This window comes from Choloepus didactylus, chromosome 2 (assembly GCF_015220235.1).
Source record: "Choloepus didactylus isolate mChoDid1 chromosome 2, mChoDid1.pri, whole genome shotgun sequence".
NCBI classification, from domain to species: Eukaryota; Metazoa; Chordata; class Mammalia; order Pilosa; family Megalonychidae; genus Choloepus; species Choloepus didactylus.
The window spans coordinates 238,984,901-239,004,983 of NC_051308.1; the positions used below are offsets into that span (position 1 = coordinate 238,984,901).

The 20,083-nt window shown below is 38.5% G+C and overlaps 1 protein-coding gene across 3 annotated transcripts in view; it reads right to left on the bottom strand.

Moving 5' to 3' along the window:
* The window catches only part of PEX14 (peroxisomal biogenesis factor 14), a 154,418-nt gene that overhangs the window by 127,258 nt on the left and 7,077 nt on the right, over positions 1-20,083 (bottom strand). Inside the window, exon 1 of one of the 3 annotated variants that reach the window (XM_037828547.1) lies at positions 3,940-3,974. The exons of the other annotated variants lie outside the window; for them this stretch is intronic. Within the exon in view, the coding sequence (XP_037684475.1) occupies positions 3,940-3,969 (30 nt within the window). The 5' untranslated portion in view covers positions 3,970-3,974. Of the gene's footprint in view, positions 1-3,939; positions 3,975-20,083 lie in introns of those variants that run through there. 3 annotated transcript variants of the gene reach the window in all.

The following is a 20,083-nucleotide window of genomic DNA, read 5'->3' on the forward strand; positions in this document are numbered from 1 at the left end:
TGGACTATATTTAACAATAATACCTTAATATTCTTTCATCAATAGTAACAGATGTACCACACCAATACAAGGGTCAATAATGGGGGAGGATAAGAGATGTGCGATGTTCTGGGTTTTCCTTTTTTGTGTGTGCCTGTTATTTTTCTCTTTGGAGCAATGAAAATTGTCTAAAATTGAGTGTGATGATGATTGCACAACTAAGTGATGAAACTGTGAGACACTGATTGTATACTTCAGATGGAATATAAAATATGTGAATCTATCTCAATAAAATCTGCAGATTCAAAAAGGGGGGGAATCTAGTAAAAACCTTACAGATGATGCATTAAAAAAAGAAGTCACCTAAATTTTCTTTATTTTCATGGTTTTCATTTTTAAATCTAACCATTTAAATGATCTGCAATTTATTAAGCGATATAGTATGAGTTAAGGATCTAATTTGGTATTTTCTTCCAAAGAGCCATTTCCCAAAAATCATTTCTTGACTAATACAACCATTTCTGGTTGATTTAGGATTCTTCTTTTTTTTTTTTAAACATTAAAGTTTTTCTAAATATTAAGAAAAAACAATTGGCCATAGATGCGAGGGTCTATTTCTGAACTCTCAATTCTATTCCATTGGTTGATGTTTCCATCCTTGTGCCTGCTGGGGCCCTTTTGTATGCAGCACTCCTCAGCTGCTTGTGTTCCACCCTGAGTTTCTGCGGACTTGGGTCCCAGAGCCTGGATATGTGTGGGGTTGTAACTTGCTGCTGTAAGTGGCTCTATAGTCTCTGTCCACAGTGGGAAGGACCCAGGCAGCTGCTTCTGCATGATTCCCAAGCAAGCGGGACTGAGTGAGAGGGGAAATGGTCCAGGACTGAAATTTCCTACCTGGTATTTTTCTTTTTCTTAATTCAGAATTCATTTATGGAGTCATTTTCCAGTTTTGACTGTCCTCCAGAGTTCTAAGCAAGTGAGATTTGTCTTTTTATTCACTAAGTCTCTGGGGTGGGTTTTTCAGGGGATGTATTACTTCACCATGTTGATAACATCACTCTCCGAGAAAACTGTTTCTTAACGACACAATCCAAAATTGCCTTTATCCCTGCTACTCTCCAGCTTTATTTCTTCGGTTATACCATCTGAAATTGTTTATTGGGTTACTAATTTACTATCAGTCTCTCCCCACTAGATTTTAAGCTCCTTGAAGGCAGGACCTTCACCATCTTATTGAAGGCTGTATCTTCAGCACCTAGAATACCACTAGTACTCAATAAATATGTGCTTAATATTTTTTTCATTTAGGCAAAACAAAGGAACCACTTTGTATGTAAGCGCAACTGAGGAGAAGCAGAGAACTCTGACAGTGTCTATCTCTGGAATGTTTTAACTACAGCCTAACACAAACCTGGCCTACTCTGTGCAATGCTGTGGCCCAATGTTCTCAACCCGGGAACAGTATCACCCTCAGAGAGCATCTGGAAATGTGCAAAGGTGTTTCTGGTCATCACAATGACTAGGGATTTCTACTGCCATTTCGAGGGCAGGGGCCAGGGAGGCTACATGTCCTGCAAACACACAATGAAGAATTATTCCATCCAAAAGATCAACAGGACCCCTGACCATTCTGCTTCCTTTTGCTGATGTGGACAGACTCCCATCTTTAACGTGCCACTCTAGAACCTGCTTCAAGGAAGGCCAAAGGTCTGAGCATCTGACTGGTTGTCAAAAGAAGCTATATTCCCAAGCTCATGCAGGTCCACTAGTCTCACCAGTCCAGCTCTTACGAAGACGCAACAGTTTCTCAAACATCTGCCCTCCAATCCATGGACTCCAGTCAAATCTATTTCTGGTCTGAGTTAAATCCCTACAAATTAAATTCCAAATTGATTCTGGAAATCTGCACAGGGAGGTTGATGGATAAAAAAATAATAGTAAGGTTTATAAACCACCATCTAAGGTCTATTGCAAAGGTATAAGAAGTAGGCTCCACATCGTGGGATGGAGAACATCTTCTTGACCAAAAGGGGGATGTGAAAGGAAATGAAATAAGCTTCAGTGGCAGAGAGATTCCAAAAGGAGCCGAGAGGTCACTCTGGTGGGCACTCTTACGCACACTTTAGACAACCCTTTTTAGGTTCCAAAGAATTGGGGTAGCTGGTGGTGGATACCTGAAACTATCAAACTACAACCCAGAACCCATGAATCTCGAAGACAGTTGTATAAAAATGTAGCTTATGAGGGGTGACAATGGGATTGGGAAAGCCATAAGGACCACACTCCACTTTGTCTAGTTTATGGATGGATGAGTAGAAAAATAGGGGAAGGAAACAAACAGACAAAGGTACCCAGTGTTCTTTTTTACTTCAATTGCTCTTTTTCACTCTAATTATTATTATTGTTATTTTGTGTGTGTGCTAATGAAGGGTGTCAGGGATTGATTTAGGTGATGAATGTACAACTATGTAATGGTACTGTAAACAATCGAAAGTACGATTTGTTTTGTATGACTGCGTGGTATGTGAATATATCTCAATAAAATTAATATAAAAAAAAAAAAAAAAAAAAAAGAAGTAGGCTCCAAAGCAACTCACAATCGGGATCTTTAGGGGCAACAATGGGGAGAACCAGGAGAGAAAAGTAAAAGCATTAAGACTGCTTTAAAACTAACTAACAGATAAAAAGAGACCACAGTGGCAGAGAAAGAGAAATGCTTTTCATTTCACAGAGACAAAGGTGCTCTTACTCCTGCTGCCTAGGCAATGACCTGCCCCAAACTAGGAAATGTGCCCAGGGGTTGACCTGATGCAGAGCAAAGACCAATCTCACACATAGCTCACAGGCTTGAGCAACCAGCAGAACCTCCAGGGCTAGGAGAACTCATCCTGTTTGCCAAATGACTGTGTTAACTCTGGGTATGTCCTAATGCAATTTGGACTATAGTTCTTTGCTGGGAGGAATGAGATTCAATTCAATGAATTATTTCTTGAGAGACAGAGGTATAGTGAAAAGTGTGTGAGGTTTGGCATTTGAAAAACCTAGGTCAAATGCCTTAATAACTGAGTGACACTGGATAAACTGCTCAGTGTCTCAGGGCTTGTTTCTTCATCTTTGGGGATAATGGAAATAATATCAACTACCTCACATTCAGGATTAAATGAGATCATATAAATTACATCATGCCATTCCTTTGTTCAAAATCACCTATGGACTTCCATCTCTGGCCATGACAGAGTAACAAGGACCAGATATAGCCTCCTGCTGTAAATAACTAAAAAACTAAGCAGAATAAATGAAACCACTGTTTGTAAACAGTGGAGAACAGGCAGTACAGGACTGTGATCCCTGATCGAACAGAAACAAATGATGCGAACACTAAGATCACCATGGCTTTCTGTCAGGAGGGACAGTTTAGACAAGAAGATGAAGGAGGGGTCCCAAGCAAAATAAGGCATTCTCACTGAGTTGAAGAGACACAGATTGGAGTTCAGAGAGGTTAAAGCAACTGATACATGTGGGCCAAGAGTTCCAGAGAGGAGAGAGCTATATAGCTAAAGAGCGCCAGGAATATGCACAGAGGTTCCCTTAAGTCTTTGCAAATCATTAAGATTTGTGCGTGAACAGAGTAAAATACCACAAAGCCAAAACAAGAGTGATGAAAGAGCTATGAGCTGAATAATTCCTAGAATTTTCAAAGGATTCACAAATCCCAACCAGCCAGAGTAGAGTATCTTTACTGATCTTTCTCAGGGCATTCACTGAGAACCAGAAAATCCACATCTAGGATTAAATTATCCCTAGAGTTATGGCTACTGTAATGTTTTGGTTTGCTAAAGCTGACAAAATGCAATATACCAGGAATGGGCTGGCTTTTACAAATGGGATTTATTAACTTACAATTTACAGTTCTTAGAAGGCCATGTAACTGTCCAACTCAAGGCATCAACAGGACGATACCTGGACTCTGAAGACAGGCTGCGGAGACATGAAAGGCACATGGCCGGCGTCTGTTGGTCCTTCTCTCCCAGGTTTTGTTGCTTTCAGCTTCTGGCTTCAATGGCTTCCTCTCAGCTCCTCTGTGGGTCCTCTCTTAGCTTCTCTGGGGCTTTTCTCTGTGAGCTTTTCTCAATTACACCTCTTAGCTCCTGTATGTGTTTTGTCCTCTTATAAAGGACTCCAGAGGATTAAGACCCACCCTGAATGAGGTGGCTTACATCTCAATCGAAATAATCAAAAGGTCCCACCCACAATAGGTCTGTACCCACAGGAATGGACTGAAAGAACATGGCCTTTTCTGGGGTACATAGCAACTTTAAAGCACCAAACCTAGATACACCCTAACAAAGCTTAAAAACAGGACTTAAAAGAATCAAACTGAAACACAAGTAACTTAACTTCCCACCAGAACAAAGCCCAACACTCTCTAAGACCACAAAATACAGATTCTCAACGACATAAAATTCAAAATATCCAGCATCAAATAAACAACAGCAATATATACCAAAAAGGAGAAAATGTGACACACAATAAGGAAAAAACCTAGATAATTAGAAGGCAAGGATGTTAAAATAGGTGTTATAACTATATTCAAATATCTAAAGGAAAAAATGAACATAGTGAAGACAGAAGTGTACACTATGAAAAGAAAACTGAATTCTAGAGATGAAAAATACAGTATCTGAGATAAAAATGTCACTGACTAGGAATAACAGCAAAAGACACTGCATATGAAAAGACAAGTGCAACAGAAGATATAATAATAGCAGCTAGCCAAAATGAAAGAGGCAAAAAAAAAAAAAGGGACAACATCAGTTAGTCAGGTGGTATAACAAACCTGTAAGGGGAGAACCAGAAAAAAAGGGGAAGGCAGAAAAAACAGTTGAAGAAATAATGGCCAAAAATGTTCCAAGTTTGATGAAAACTACAAATCCACAGATCACAGAAGCTCAATGAATCCCAAGAAGAATAAACACAAAGAAAAGTGCATTAGGGGACTTCATATCAAATTGCTGACAGCTCATGCGTATAGTAAAGAGTTAGGGCTTCACCTAAAGAGAGGTCTGGAATTTTACCCCTGGCTCCTGGTGGGGGATAAACTCTAAACACTTGGAATGTCCCAAGTAATTGGAGTGTCTTTGCTATTCACTCTACCACACTGGATCCCCCACCACATCTACAAGTTTATGCTAAGAAAATGATTCAAAATGGGGCTGACCTCTTCTTGACCAAAAGGGGGATGCAAAATGAGACAAAAATAGTTTCAGTGGCTGAGAGATTTCAAATGGAGTCAAGAGGTCACTCTGGTGGGCATTCTTATGCACTATATAGTTAACACATCTTAGGTTTTAATGTATTGGAAATAGCTAGAAGTAAACACCTGAAACTACCAAACTCTAACCCAGTAGTCTGGACTCCTGAAGATGATTATATAATAATGTAGATTACAAGGGGTGACAGTATGATTGTGAAAACCTTGTGGATCACACTCCCTTTATCTACTGTATGGATGGATGAGTAGAAAAATGGGGACAAAAACTAAATGACAAATAGGGTGGGATGGGGGGATGGTTTGGGTGTTCTTTTTTACTTTCATTTTTTATTCTTATTCTGATTCTTTCTGATGTAAGGAAAATGTTCAGAAATAGATTGTGGTGATGAATGCATAACTATATGATCGTCCTGTTGACTGTATACCATGGATGATTGTATGGTATGTGAATATATTTCAATAAAACTGAATTAAAAAAAAAAAAAATGGGGCTGACCACACCAGAAAGACCTACCATGTGATTAGAGGGTTAGAACTTTGAGCCACTTGATACCACCCAAACTCCAGGGAGAGGTGGGGGTGGGTGCTGGAGAGTGAGCTCAACCGGGAAGCCAATGATTTAATCAATCGTGCCTATCAAATGAACTCCCAATAAAAACTCTAGGCATACAGAAGTGCAGGTAGGCTTCCTTGGTTGGTAAAACTCTGCATATTGTCACATATCATTGTGCCACAAGAGTAACAAGTCTCTGAGGACAATGGAAGTTTCACATTTGGGACCCTCCCAGACCTTACCCCAAAATCTCTTCTTTTGGTTGCTTTTGATTTGTATCCTTTTTGCTATAATAAAACTGAAATTGTGAGAAGAGCAATTTCCTGAGTTCTGTGAGTCATTCTAGCAAATTATCAAATCTGAGAGGGTTGAAAGGGTAGTGGCAACTCCTGAACTTGCCCTGTTATCTGAAGTGAGGGCAAGTTGTGGAAGACCGTGCCTTAAACTGAGACATTTGGCCCAACTCTTAGTAGTTAGGAGATTAACAAAGACTAAGCATGTAGACTTCTGATCAGAAACTATGCAAGCCAGAATACAATAGAACAGTATCTTCAAAATGCTGATGGAGAAAACAAAAATCTGTCAACCCAGAATTTTATAACCAGTAAAAATGAACACAAAATAAAGATATTTTCAGAAAAAAAATGCTGGGAAATTTTGTCAACAGTATACGTACTCTACAAGATATGTTAAAAGAAGTTCTTCAAGCGGAAGGAAAATAATACCCAGATGGAAACATGGATATACATAAAGCAAGAGGGACAGAAATGGTAAATACATTAGTAAATACAAAAGACACTTTAAATAATAAATAGTTTTTTAATTTTAAAGATAACTGGCTCTTTTAAACAAAAAATAAAAACAACAATGTACTATGGGGCTTATAGCAGATAAAACAGTAAAAATCTATGACAGTGTGGTGATGAAAATGTCAAAACCTAATTTTGGTGACGAATGCTCAACTATATAATGGTACTGTAAACAAATGAATGTACGCTTTGTTTTGTATCACTGCATGGTATGTGAATGTATCTCAATAAAAATGAATTTAAAAAAATCTATGACACAAATAGTATAATGGATGAAAGAAGGAAAATGGAAGCATACTGTTGTTAGGCTCTCACATTATTTGCAAATTGGTATAATACCATCTAAAAGTAGACTGCTATAAAATAAAGTTGCTATATTACAAATTTAGAGTAATCACTAACAAGCAAACAAAAAAGTTCTGTAGAGGTACAGCCAAGCCAGCAGTGGAGATAAAATGAAATCCTCAAAAACAATTCAAGTAACACAAAAGACAACAAGAAAAGAGAAAAATGGAACAGAGAACAGACAGAACAATTAGAAAAAAAAAATTGCAAGATGGTAGACTTAAACCCAACCATATCTATATTTATTTCCATATGCAAATGAATCCCTCAGTTAAAGGCAGAGATTGTCACACTTGAGGGAGAGACGGCAAGAACTAATTGTATGCTCTCTTCTAAGAAACGCACTTTAAACATAAAGACACATTTAGGTTAAAGCCAAAGGATAGAAAGGCTACGCCATGCAAACAACTAATGATAGAAAGATGGAGTGACAATATTAATATCATACAAAGTAAAAGTTCAGAATAACTGATATTACCAATGATAAAGAGGGACATTTCAAAACAGTAATCGATTTACCAAGAAAACATAAAAATTTTAAATAAGTTTACAACCAGTAACAGAGCTTCAAAATACATAAAGCAAAACCAGAAAAGGAGGGTGACATCATCAACATGGCGACATAATCAACATCAGCTACTGAAAACTTCTCTCCAGAGATTCAACAAAAAAAAGGACAATTCTAAATTGTCTGAAACTCTGGAAGAGGATATAGACTGGAGAAGTTCCCTGCAGATGCTGAATTGAAGAAAGAGAAGAATGTTAGATAGGAATCTTCTGTTCTGGACCAGTCAGTCCTCTGCTTCCCCCTCACTCAGTCTCACATGGGAAAGGCATAAAATCAGCAGACGGGACCCCTCCCACCAGGGATGCAGACAGGCCCCCTCCTACCAGGGACACAGACTATAAAATCTCTCACAACAGTGAGACATACCCCTACCATCAGAAGACCCAGGAGACAGGGGAGGACATTTCAGGGCCCAGGTCAGTGAGGGACAAAGAGATGGAGAAAACGTGGACAGAGACTGTTTCCAGCCCTGGGTCTGAAAGCCCTTCCCCCAACCTTGAGGGAAGCAGCAGCCAGCTGCTGTTTCCTTGCCTGGGGGACAGCTGGAGGACTGGGTCAGCTGAGGGAGTACTTTGTCACAGTTGTAGCCCCACATCAAGACAGATTTTGGCCAGCAAAGTGAGGGCACAGGAATCCCGCAGTTTCAGCTCACCTGTGTAGATGCAGCCTGTGCTTGGAGGCAAAGCAAGGCTTCTGAGGTCAATTAAGTTACCAAACAGCGCCATCTGCTGGACTGTCCAGAAGATGCAAGGGAACTGAAAAACTTTTAAAAAGATGCTTCAGACCCTTTCTTTGGACGACAGGAGTTGGTCTACATGCCCTGTACAGAAACCCAGCCTGTTTGGGCTGAGAAATGTGGGAAGACCCACATGTGAAAAGCAGGGCTCTAAAAAACAAACCCAGGTCTTGCTGACTGGTGGAAAACAGAGCACCACTGGAAGCCACTAGATCTGTATTATCACACAGAGTGAACTTGCTGGGGTGACCAGTGCCTACTTCCCATCCCTGTGGCAGGCCATGGTGGGCACCTGATTGGGGCAGGGGGAAGACAGGGGAGGCAGAGCCAATGTGACAACTGGCCAGCAAAAAAAAAAACAAAGAAAAGATAGAGATCAAAGACAACCAACAGGAAAACCCTAGAAAAAGAGAGAAAGCCTCCAGAATAACTAATCAAGAAATCATATGCCTAGACAGCAAAAAATCACAAGCCACACCAGGAAACACGAAGATATGGCCCATTCAAAGGAACAACTAACACCTCAAGTGAGATTCAGGAGTTGAAACAACTAATTAAAGATGTTCAAACAAATCTTCTAAATGAAATCAATGAATTCAAAGAAAATGTGACAAAAGAGTGAAGGATAAAAAGAAGACTGGCTGACCACAAGGAAGAATTCGTAAACTTGAAAAAAAAAAAAAAAAAAAAAAGGCAGAACTTACAGGAATGAAAGGCACAATAGAAGAGATGAAAAACACAATGGAGACATACAACAGCAGATTAGAGAGGCAGAAGAAAGGATCAGTGAACTAGAAGACAGGACATCTGAAATCCTACACACAAAAGAACAGACAGGGAAAAGAATGGAAAAGTGTAAGCAGGGTCTCAGGGAACTGAATGACAACATGAAGTGAACGAATATAACTGTTACAGGTGTCCGAGAAGGAGAAGAAAGGGGAAAAGGGCAGAAAGAATAATGGAGGAAATAATCAATGAAAATTTCCCAACTCTTAGGAAAGACATAAAATTACAAGTCGAAGAAGCACAGCATACCCCAAACAGAAATGATCCAAATAGACCTACTTCAAAACACTTACTAATCAGATTTTCAAAGATAAAGACTAGGACTGTATAACTTAGTGAAACCTAGAGTAGTCAATGACTGTGATTAAATATACAAATATAAGAATGTTTTTACATAAAGGAGAACAAATGAATGTCAGCTGGCTTGTACAGGTTAGTGCAAAGCCTGATACATCCCAGAGTGATTTGGGCAGAGAATAAAAATGTATTTGCAAAGCCCCCTTGAGGGACTGAAGAAAAATGTGGAAATATTAAACTTCCCACCCGGGGAATTACCAATATTCTCACAAGGATTGGGGACTACCAATTTAGAAGGTCAAGCCCTCAATCTCGGGGCTTGCCCTTATGAAGCTTCTTACTGCAAAGGAGAGGCTAAGCCTACTTTTAATTGTGCCTAAAAGTCACTCCCAGAGAACCTCTTTTGTTGCTCAGATGGACCTCTCTAACCCAACTCTGCAGGTAAACTCACTGCCCTCTCCCCTACGTGGGACATGACTCCCAGGGGTGTAAATCTCCCTGGCAATGTGGGACATAACTTCCAGGGATGAACCTGGACCTGCATCAAGGGATTGAGAAAGACTTCTTAACCAAAACTGGGAAGAGAAGTGAATCAAAATAGTTTCAGTGGCTGAAAAATTTCAAATGGAGTCAATGAGAGGACATTCTGGAGGTTATTCCTATGTGTTATATAGATATCCCTTTTTCGTTTTTAGTGTATTGGAATAGCTAGAAGAAAATACTTGAAACTGTTAAACTGCAACCCAGTAGCCTTGATTCTTGAAGACGATTGTATACCTATATAGCTCACACTGTGTGACTGTGTGACTGTGAAAACCTTGTGGCTAACACTCCATTTATCCAGTGTATGGACAGATGAGTAGAAAAATGGGGACAAAAAGTAAATGAATAATAGGGAGGAATGGGGTGTATGGGATGCTTTGGGTGTTCTTTTTTTACTTTAATTTTTAATCTTATCCTTTTTTTTTTGCAGTAATGAAAATGTTCAAAAACTATAGTGGGATGAATGCACAATTATATAATGGTACTGTGAACAATGATTGTACACTTTGGAGGACTGTATGGTATGTGAAAATATCTTAATAAAATTGAATTAAAAAAAGAAAAAAAAACTGAAAAGATAGACATACTCCACAATTACAGTTGGAGACTTCAATCCTCCTCTCTCCTTAATGGAGTCAGTAAGGATATGGAACAACAGCGTAATTCACATTATTTTCACAGGCACTAGGAAGATTCACCAAGATAGACCATAAAACACATTTCATATTTAAAATGCTTGAAATCAAACAGAATATGTTCTCTGACAACAATGGAATTAAACTAGAAATCAAGAGCAGGAAAAAAAATCTAGAAAATCTCAAATGCTTGAATATTAAACAACAGACTTCTAAATAATCCATGAGTTGAAGAAATCACAAGAGAAATTAGAAAATATTCTGAACAGAATGAAAATGATAATGGAATACAACTAAGGCAAAACTCAGAGGAAAATTTACGGCTTTAAATACTTACTTTAGGAAACAAGAAAAGTCCAAAATCAATTTTCTCAATATTTACTTTAAGAAACTAGAAAAAGAAGAGCAAATAAAACCCAAAGTAAATAGAATAAAAGCAAATAAATGAAATAGGAGATAATAAATAATAGAAAAAAGTCAAAGAAAGAATAGCTGGCTTTTTGCAAAGATAAAATTGACAAAAGATAAAAATGATAAACCATTAACTAGGTTGATCAAAATAAAAAGAGAGGACACTAATTTCCAATATCAGGAATGAAAAAGGGAAAACCACAGTCAATCTTACAAACATTTTACAATATTAAGGGAATACTATGAACAACTTTAAACCATTCAATTCAGCAACTGAAATGATATGGACAAATTCTTTGAAAAATACACTGCACCAAAACTAACTCAAGAAGAATTAGAAAAGTTTAATAGTCTTATATCTAATAAAGAAATTAAGTATATAAATAAAAACATTCCTACAAAGAAAACACTAGACCAGATGGCTTCAGTGGAAAATTCTATCAAACATTTAAGGAAGAAATAATGTCAATCTTATACAGACACTTTCAGAAAACAGGAAAAAAAGTAAAACTTCCCAAAACTGATTCTATGATTCTATGATAACAAAACTGGACAAAGATTTCACACACACAAAAAAGAAAACTATAGACCAATATCCCTCATGAACATAAATGTAAAATACCTTAACAAAATTGAGCAATATATAAAAAGGATAATACATCATGACCAAGAGAATATTATGCAATGAATGTTTAACATTTGAAAAGCCAGTCAACAAAAATCACCATATTAATGGAATAAAGGAGAAAAACCATATGATCTTCTCAATAGATACCAAAATCATCCAACAAAATTCAAATGTATATGACTAAAAAAAAAAAAAAAACCCTAAGCAAACTAAAAATAAAAGTTGAATTTCCTTAACCTGATAACAGTCACCCAAGAAAAATCCACAGGTAACAATATACTTACATTTAAAAGACTGAATACATTTCCCTTAAGTTCAGGGATAAAACAAGAATGTCCACTCTCATTACTCCTTTTAACATTGTATTAAAAGTCCTAGACAGTGTAATAAGGCAAGAAAAAATAGAGGGTATACAGACTGGAAAGCAAGAAATAAAACTGGCTTTATTCACAGAAGATAAATCATCCACAGAGAAACTGTAAGCAATCTACAAAAAAAAACGCTTCTAGAACTAATAAGTGAGTGTGACAAAGTTGCAGGATATAAGGCCAATAAAAATCAATTTTGTTTATATATACTATCAATGAACTATTAAAATGAAATTTAAAATGAATCATAAATAGCATCCAAAAATGAAAAAAAACTAAATTTATAAAATGTGTATATGACCTACATACTTAAAACTACAAAATACTGAGAAAAAGCAAAGGAGACCTAAACATATGGAGATAGATATCATGTTAATAAACTGGATGATCAATATTGTTAATATGTCAATTCTCCACCAAACTGATCTACAGATACCACACAATCCTAATAAAAATCCCAGCAAGCTTTTTTGTAAGAATTGAAAAACTGATTGCAAAATCTATATGGGGATACCAAGGAACAAAGGACCTAGAACAGCCAAAACAATTTTGAAAAAGAATAAAGTCAGAAGACTTTACACTATCTGATTTCAAGATTCACTCCAAAGCTATAGCAATCAAGACAGAGCATTATTGGCATTAGGATAGACATATAGATCAATGGAACAGAACAGAGTCTAGAAACTGACCTACACATATAGGATTATTTGATTTTTTATAAAGGTGGCAAAATAATTCAATGGGGAGATAATAATCTTTTCAACAAACAAGGCTGGTATAACCAGATATCCATATAGAAAAAAATGAATTTCAACCTTTATGAATAAGCACATGAAGAGATGCTCAATATTATTAAGTCATCACAGAAATGCAAATTAAAACCACAATGAAATTCCACTACATCCCCAACAGAGTAGCTCAAAATTAAAATACCAAGTGTTGGTGTGGATATGGAGCAACTGGAACTCTCATACACTGCTGGTTAGAATGAAAATGGTACAACCACTTTACAGTACAGTTAGGCAGTTTCTTATAAAGCTAAACATACACTTACCATATGATCCAGCAATTTCACTCATTGGTATTTATTAAGAGAAATGAAAACATATATCCCTGCAGACAACTACATAGTAGCTCCAAACTGTAAACAATTCTGTGGCAGATGGACTCTAAAGTGGCCCCCAGGAGCCCCACCCCCTGACAGAGCCCCACACAGATACATACATTTGTCAGAACTCATCAAACTGACCAAAACATACCTACTGGAATTCCACTAGGCATTCTAGGACTCTCTCACTTGATAAGATATTAAATTCACACCTTTGTTGGTCTCGTACCCTTCAGTATGGGTGGGACCTGTGACTTGCTTCTGGCCAATAGAGTTCAGCAAAGATAACAGGATATACATAATTGCATGTATGTGATTACATTACATAAGATTATAAAGTCCATTTTGAGGGAGCAAGTGGCTGTTGAGAAGGCCCACATGTCAAGAAACAGAGGGTAGCCTCCAGTTCAGTAAGAAACTGGGGCTCTCAGTCTGACAGCCCATAAGGATCTGAATGCTGCCAACAACCACTTGGGGTAGGAGCAGATCCTTCCCACTTAAGCCTCAGATGAGACCACATACCTGGCAGATATCTTGACTGCAGCCTCGTGAGACCAAACTAAGCCAGGCCCTGATGCCTGGCCCACAGAAACTGTGAGATAATAAATGTATGTTGCTTTAAGCTGTTAAATTTGTGGTAATACTGTTATGCATCAATAGATAATTAATACAATCCAAATGTCCATTGACTAGTAAACAGATCAACAATTGTGGTCTATCCATACAACAGAATACTACTCTATTAAAAAGGAATGAATTATGTATGCACAAAACAGCATAGATGAATTTCACAAATCATACAAAGTAAAAGAAGACAGACACAAAGAGTATATATATTATGAAGCCATTCATATGAAATTCTAGAAAAAACAAATATAATCTATAGTGATAGAAAGCAGTTCAGGTTTCCTGGGGTGAAAGGTGGGGATTTACTGACAAGAAACTAAGGGAACATTTAGGGTGTTAGAATTGCTCTGTATCTTGATTGTGGCAGTGGTTGCACAGATTTTACACTTGTCAGAACTCATCAAACTGATCAAAACACACCTATTAGAATTCCACAGTAAAGTTTTTGACAACCAGGACTCTGTTGTCACTTGATATGATATTAAATTTAAAGTATTAAAAATATTAGTCAAGTTGCAAAGAAAGTGACTAGCTTAGAAAAACTTACCATAACTACAGACAAATAGGATAGATGCCACCTTAACCAAGCAATCAAATTTGCCATCCTCAAGAATGGGACAAACTGCCCTTGCATGCTTCTGAGAGGGACAAAATGTCACCTGTTTGATCTGTTTGATCTGTTATGTACCCCAGGAAAGACCATGTTCTTTGAATCTACTCTTGGCGGGGCAGACCTATTGTGGGTGGCACCTTTTGGTTAGGTTATTTCAGTTGTGACATGGCCCAGCCCATTCTGGGAGGGTCTTGATCCTTTCCTGGAGTCCTTTGTGAAGAGGAAAAAAGACAGGAAAAGCCCACAGGCATTAGAGAGAAATACCCAGAGACATGTGGAGACAATCACTGAAACTAGAACCAGAAGGGCCAGCAGACATCACCATGTGCCTTCTCATGTGACAGAGGGACCCCGGATGCCAGTATCCTTTCCTCAGAGAAGGTAACTTCTTGATGCCTTAATTTGGACATTTTCATGGCCTTAGAACTGTAAATTTGTAACCTAATAAAACCCCACTGAAAAAGCCAACCCATATCCTGTATATTGCATTTCAGCAGCTTTAGCAAACCGAAACACTACCTATACAGTATCCAACAAAAATGTTTAACCTTGATCTAAACATAAGGGAATAAATCAGACAAATCCAGAGAGCAGGATGCGCCACAACCAATTCACCTGGACTCTTCAAACACGTCATTACTGTATAAAACAAAAAAATTTTTTGTATTTGATCACATTACATATGACTATAATAACCCTGAGGCACTGAAAAACTAATGCATACACATGGTTACAAAAAGATATACCCAAGTATTTTCACAGCAATCCTATTTCTAACAACCCAAAACATGAAACAACCTAAATGTCCTTTAAGAATAGAATGGGGATTAGCATTTCAATGGTCTCTCTCTCTCTCTTCTGCTTGTGCTGTCTCCACCCTTCCCCGAGTCAAAGCCCAGGAAACTGAAAATGACTGGGGCTTTTTCCATTAAGCCAAAAAAGAAAGACAGTCCCCTTCAGACCCAGTCCAAGGCGACCCTCCGGCTCTCCAAGTAACCCTGGAAAAATCTGCAAGAAACCAGGACAGTCGGAGGCGGGGAAAGATAGCAGACTGGTGAGCTGTATGTTTCAGTTACTCCTCCAGGAAAGTAGGTAGAAAGCCAGGAACTGCGTGGACTGGACACCACACAGCAATCTGTCTTTGGGCATACTTCATACAACACTCATGAAAATGTCGAACTGCTGAGATCAGTGAAATCTGTAAGTTTTTGCGGCCAGGGGACCTGCGCCCCTCCCTGCCAGGCTCAGTCCTGTGGGAGGAGGGGCTGTCAGCTCCGGGAAGGAGAAGGGAGAACTGCACTGGCAGCCCTTATCGGAAACTCATTCTACTGATCCAAACTCCAACCATAGATAGACTGAGACCAGACACCAGAGAATCTGAGAGCAGCCAGCCCAGCAGAGAGGAGACAGGCATAGAAAAAAAAAAAAACAACACGAAAAACTCCAAAATAAAAGCAGAGGATTTTTGGAGTTCTGGTGAACACAGAAAGGGGAAGGGCGGAGCTCAGGCCTTGAGGCGCATATGCAAATCCAGAAGAAAAGCTGATCTCTCTGCCCTGTGGACCTTTCCTTAATGGCCCTGGTTGCTTTGTCTCTTAGCATTTCAATAACCCATTAGATCTCTGAGGAGGGCCCTTTTTTTTTTTTTTTTTTTTTTTTAAATCCTTTTTTCTTTTTCTAAAACAATTACTCTAAGAAGCCCAATACAGAAAGCTTCAAAGACTTTCAATTTGGGCATGTCAAGTCAAGAGCAGAACTAAGAGAGCTCTGAGACAAAAGGCAATAATCCAGTGGCTGAGAAAATTCACTAAACACCACAACTACCCAAGAAAAGGGGGGTGTCCGCTCACAGCCATCATCCTGGTGGACAGGAAACACTCCTGCCCATCACCAGCCCCATAGCCCAGAGCTGCCCCAACCCAGTGTGACGGAAGTGCTTCAAATAACAGGCACACACCACAAAACTGGGCGTGGACATTAGCCTTCCCTGCAACCTCAGCTGATTGTCCCAGAGTTGGGAAGGTGGAGCAGTGTGAATTAACAAAGCCCCATTCAGCCATCATTTCAGCAGACTGGGAGCCTCCCTACACAGCCCAGCAGCCCAGAACTGCCCTGGGGGGACGGCACTCACCTGTGACATAGCACAGTCATCCCTCAACAGAGGACCCGGGGTGCACAGCCTGGAAGAGGGGCCCACTCGCAAGTCTCAGGAGCCATACGCCAATACCAAGGACTTGTGGGTCAGTGGCAGAGACAAACTGTGGCAGGACTGAACTGAAGGATTAGACTACTGCAGCAGCTTTAAAACTCTAGGATCATCAGGGAGATTTGATTGTTAGGGCCACCCCCCCTCCCCGACTGCCCAGAAACACGCCCCACATACAGGGCGGGCAACACCAACTACACACGCAAGCTTGGTACACCAATTTGGCCCCACAAGATTCACTCACCCACTCACCAAAAAGGCTAAGCAGGGGAGAACTGGCTTGTGGAGAACAGGTGGCTCGTGGACACCACCTGCTGGTTAGTTAGAGAAAGTGTACTCCACGAAGCTGTAGATCTGATAAATTAGAGATAAGGACTTCAATAGGTCTACAAACCCTAAAAGAACCCTATCAAGTTCAGCAAATGCCACAAGGCCAAAAACAACAGAAAATTATACAGCATATGAAAAAACCAGACGATATGGATAACCCAAGCCCAAGCACCCAAATCAAAAGACCAGAAGAGACACAGCACCTAGAGCAGCTACTCAAAGAACTAAAGATGAACAATGAGACCATAGTACAGGATATAAAGGAAATCAAGAAGACTCTAGAAGAGCATAAAGAAGACATTGCAAGACTAAATAAAAAATGGATGATCTTATGGAAATTAAAGAAACTGTTGACCAAATTAAAAAGATTCTGGACACTCATAGTACAAGACTAGAGGAAGTTGAACAACGAATCAGTGACCTGGAAGATGACAGAATGGAAAATGAAAGCATAAAAGAAAGAATGGGGAAAAAAATTGAAAAAATTGAAATAGACCTCAGGGATATGATAGATTATATGAAACGTCCAAATATAAGACTCATTGGTGTTCCAGAAGGGGAAGAAAAGGGTAAAGGTCTAGGAAGAGTATTCAAAGAAATTGTTGGGGAAAACTTCCCAAATCTTCAAAACAACATAAATACACAAATCATAAATGCTCAGCGAACTCCAAATAGAATAAATCCAAATAAACCCACTCCGAGACATATACTGATCACACTGTCAAACACAGAAGAAAAGGAGCAAGTTCTGAAAGCAGCAAGAGAAAAGCAATTCACCACATACAAAGGAAACAGCATAAGACTAAGTAGTGACTACTCAGCAGCCACCATGGAGGCAAGAAGGCAGTGGCATGATATATTTAAAATTCTGAGTGAGAAAAATTTCCAGCCAAGAATACTTTATCCAGCAAAGCTCTCCTTCAAATTTGAGGGAGAGCTTAAATTTTTCACAGACAAACAAATGCTGAGAGAATTTGCTAACAAGAGACCTGCCCTACTGGAGATACTAAAGGGAGCCCTACAGACAGAGAAACAAAGACAGGACAGAGAGACTTGGAGAAAGGTTCAGTACTAAAGAGATTCGGTATGGGTACAATAAAGGATATTAATAGAGAGAGGGAAAAATATGGCAAACATAAACCAAAGGATAAGATGGCCGATTCAAGAAATGCTTTCACGGTTATAACGTTGAATGTAAATGGATTAAACTCCCCAATTAAAAGATATAGATTCGCAGAATGGATCAAAAAAAAAGAACCATCAATATGTTGCATACAAGAGACTCATCTTAGACACAGGGACACAAAGAAACTGAAAGTGAAAGGATGGAAAAAAATATATCATGCAAGCTACAGCCAAAAGAAAGCAGGTGTGGCAATATTAATCTCAGATAAAATAGACTTCAAATGCAGGGATGTTTTGAGAGACTAAGAAGGCCACTACATACTAATAAAAGGGGCAATTCAGCAAGAAGAAATAACAATCGTAAATGTCTATGCACCCAATCAAGGTGCCACAAAATACATGAGAGAAACACTGGCAAAACTAAAGGAAGCAATTGATGTTTCCACAATAATTGTGGGAGACTTCAACACATCACTCTCTCCTATAGATAGATCAACCAGACAGAAGACCAATAAGGAAATTGAAAACCTAAACAATCTGATAAATGAATTAGATTTAACAGACATCTACAGGACATTACATCCCAAATCACCAGGATACACATACTTTTCTAGTGCTCACGGAACTTTCTCCAGAATAGATCATATGCTGGGACATAAAACAAGCCTCAATAAATTTAAAAAGATTGAAATTATTCAAAGCACATTCTCTGACCACAATGGAATACAATTAGAAGTCAATAACCATCAGAGACTTAGAAAATTCACAAATACCTGGAGGTTAAACAACACACTCCTAAACAATCAGTGGGTTAAAGAAGAAATAGCAAGAGAAATTGCTAAATATATAGAGACGAATGAAAATGAGAACACAACATACCAAAACCTATGGGATGCAGCAAAAGCAGTGCTAAGGGGGAAATTTATAGCACTAAACGCATATATTAAAATGGAAGAAAGAGCCAAAATCAAAGAACTAATGGATCAACTGAAGAAGCTAGAAAATGAACAGCAAACCAATCCTAAACCAAGTAGAAGAAAAGAAATAACAAGGATTAAAGCAGAAATAAATGACATAGAGAACAAAAAAACAATAGAGAGGATAAATATCACCAAAAGTTGGTTCTTTGAGAGGATCAACAAGATTGACAAGCCCCTAGCTAGACTGACAAAATCAAAAAGAGAGAAGACCCATATAAACAAAATAATGAATGAAAAAGGTGACATAACTGTAGATCCTGAAGAAATTAAAAAAATTATAAGAGGATACTATGAACAACTGTATGGCAACAAACTGGACAATGTAGAAGAAATGGACAATTTCCTGGAAACATATGAACAACCTAGACTGACCAGAGAAGAAATAGAAGACCTCAATCAACCCATCACAAGCAAAGAGATCCAATCAGTCATCAAAAATCTTCCCACAAATAAATGCCCAGGGCCAGATGGCTTCACAGGGGAATTCTACCAAACTTTCCAGAAAGAACTGACACCAATCTTACTCAAACTCTTTCAAAACATTGAAGAAAATGGAACACTACCTAACTCATTTTATGAAGCTAACATCAATCTAATACCAAAACCAGGCAAAGATGCTACAAAAAAGGAAAACTACCGGCCAATCTCCCTAATGACTATAGATGCAAAAATCCTCAACAAAATACTTGCAAATCGAATCCAAAGACACATTAAAAAAATCATACACCATGACCAAGTGGGGTTCATTCCAGGCATGCAAGGATGGTTCAACATAAGAAAAACAATCAATGTATTACAACACATTAAAAACTCGAAAGGGAAAAATCAATTGATCATCTCAATAGATGCTGAAAAAGCATTTGACAAAATCCAACATCCGTTTTTGATAAAAACACTTCAAAAGGTAGGAATTGAAGGAAACTTCCTCAACATGATAAAGAGCATATATGAAAAACCCACAGCCAGCATAGTACTCAATGGTGAGAGACTGAAAGCCTTCCCTCTAAGATCAGGAACAAGACAAGGATGCCCGCTGTCACCACTGTTATTCAACATTGTGCTGGAAGTGCTAGCCAGGGCAATCCGGCAAGACAAAGAAATAAAAGGCATCCAAATTGGAAAAGAAGAAGTAAAACTGTCATTGTTTGCAGATGATATGATCTT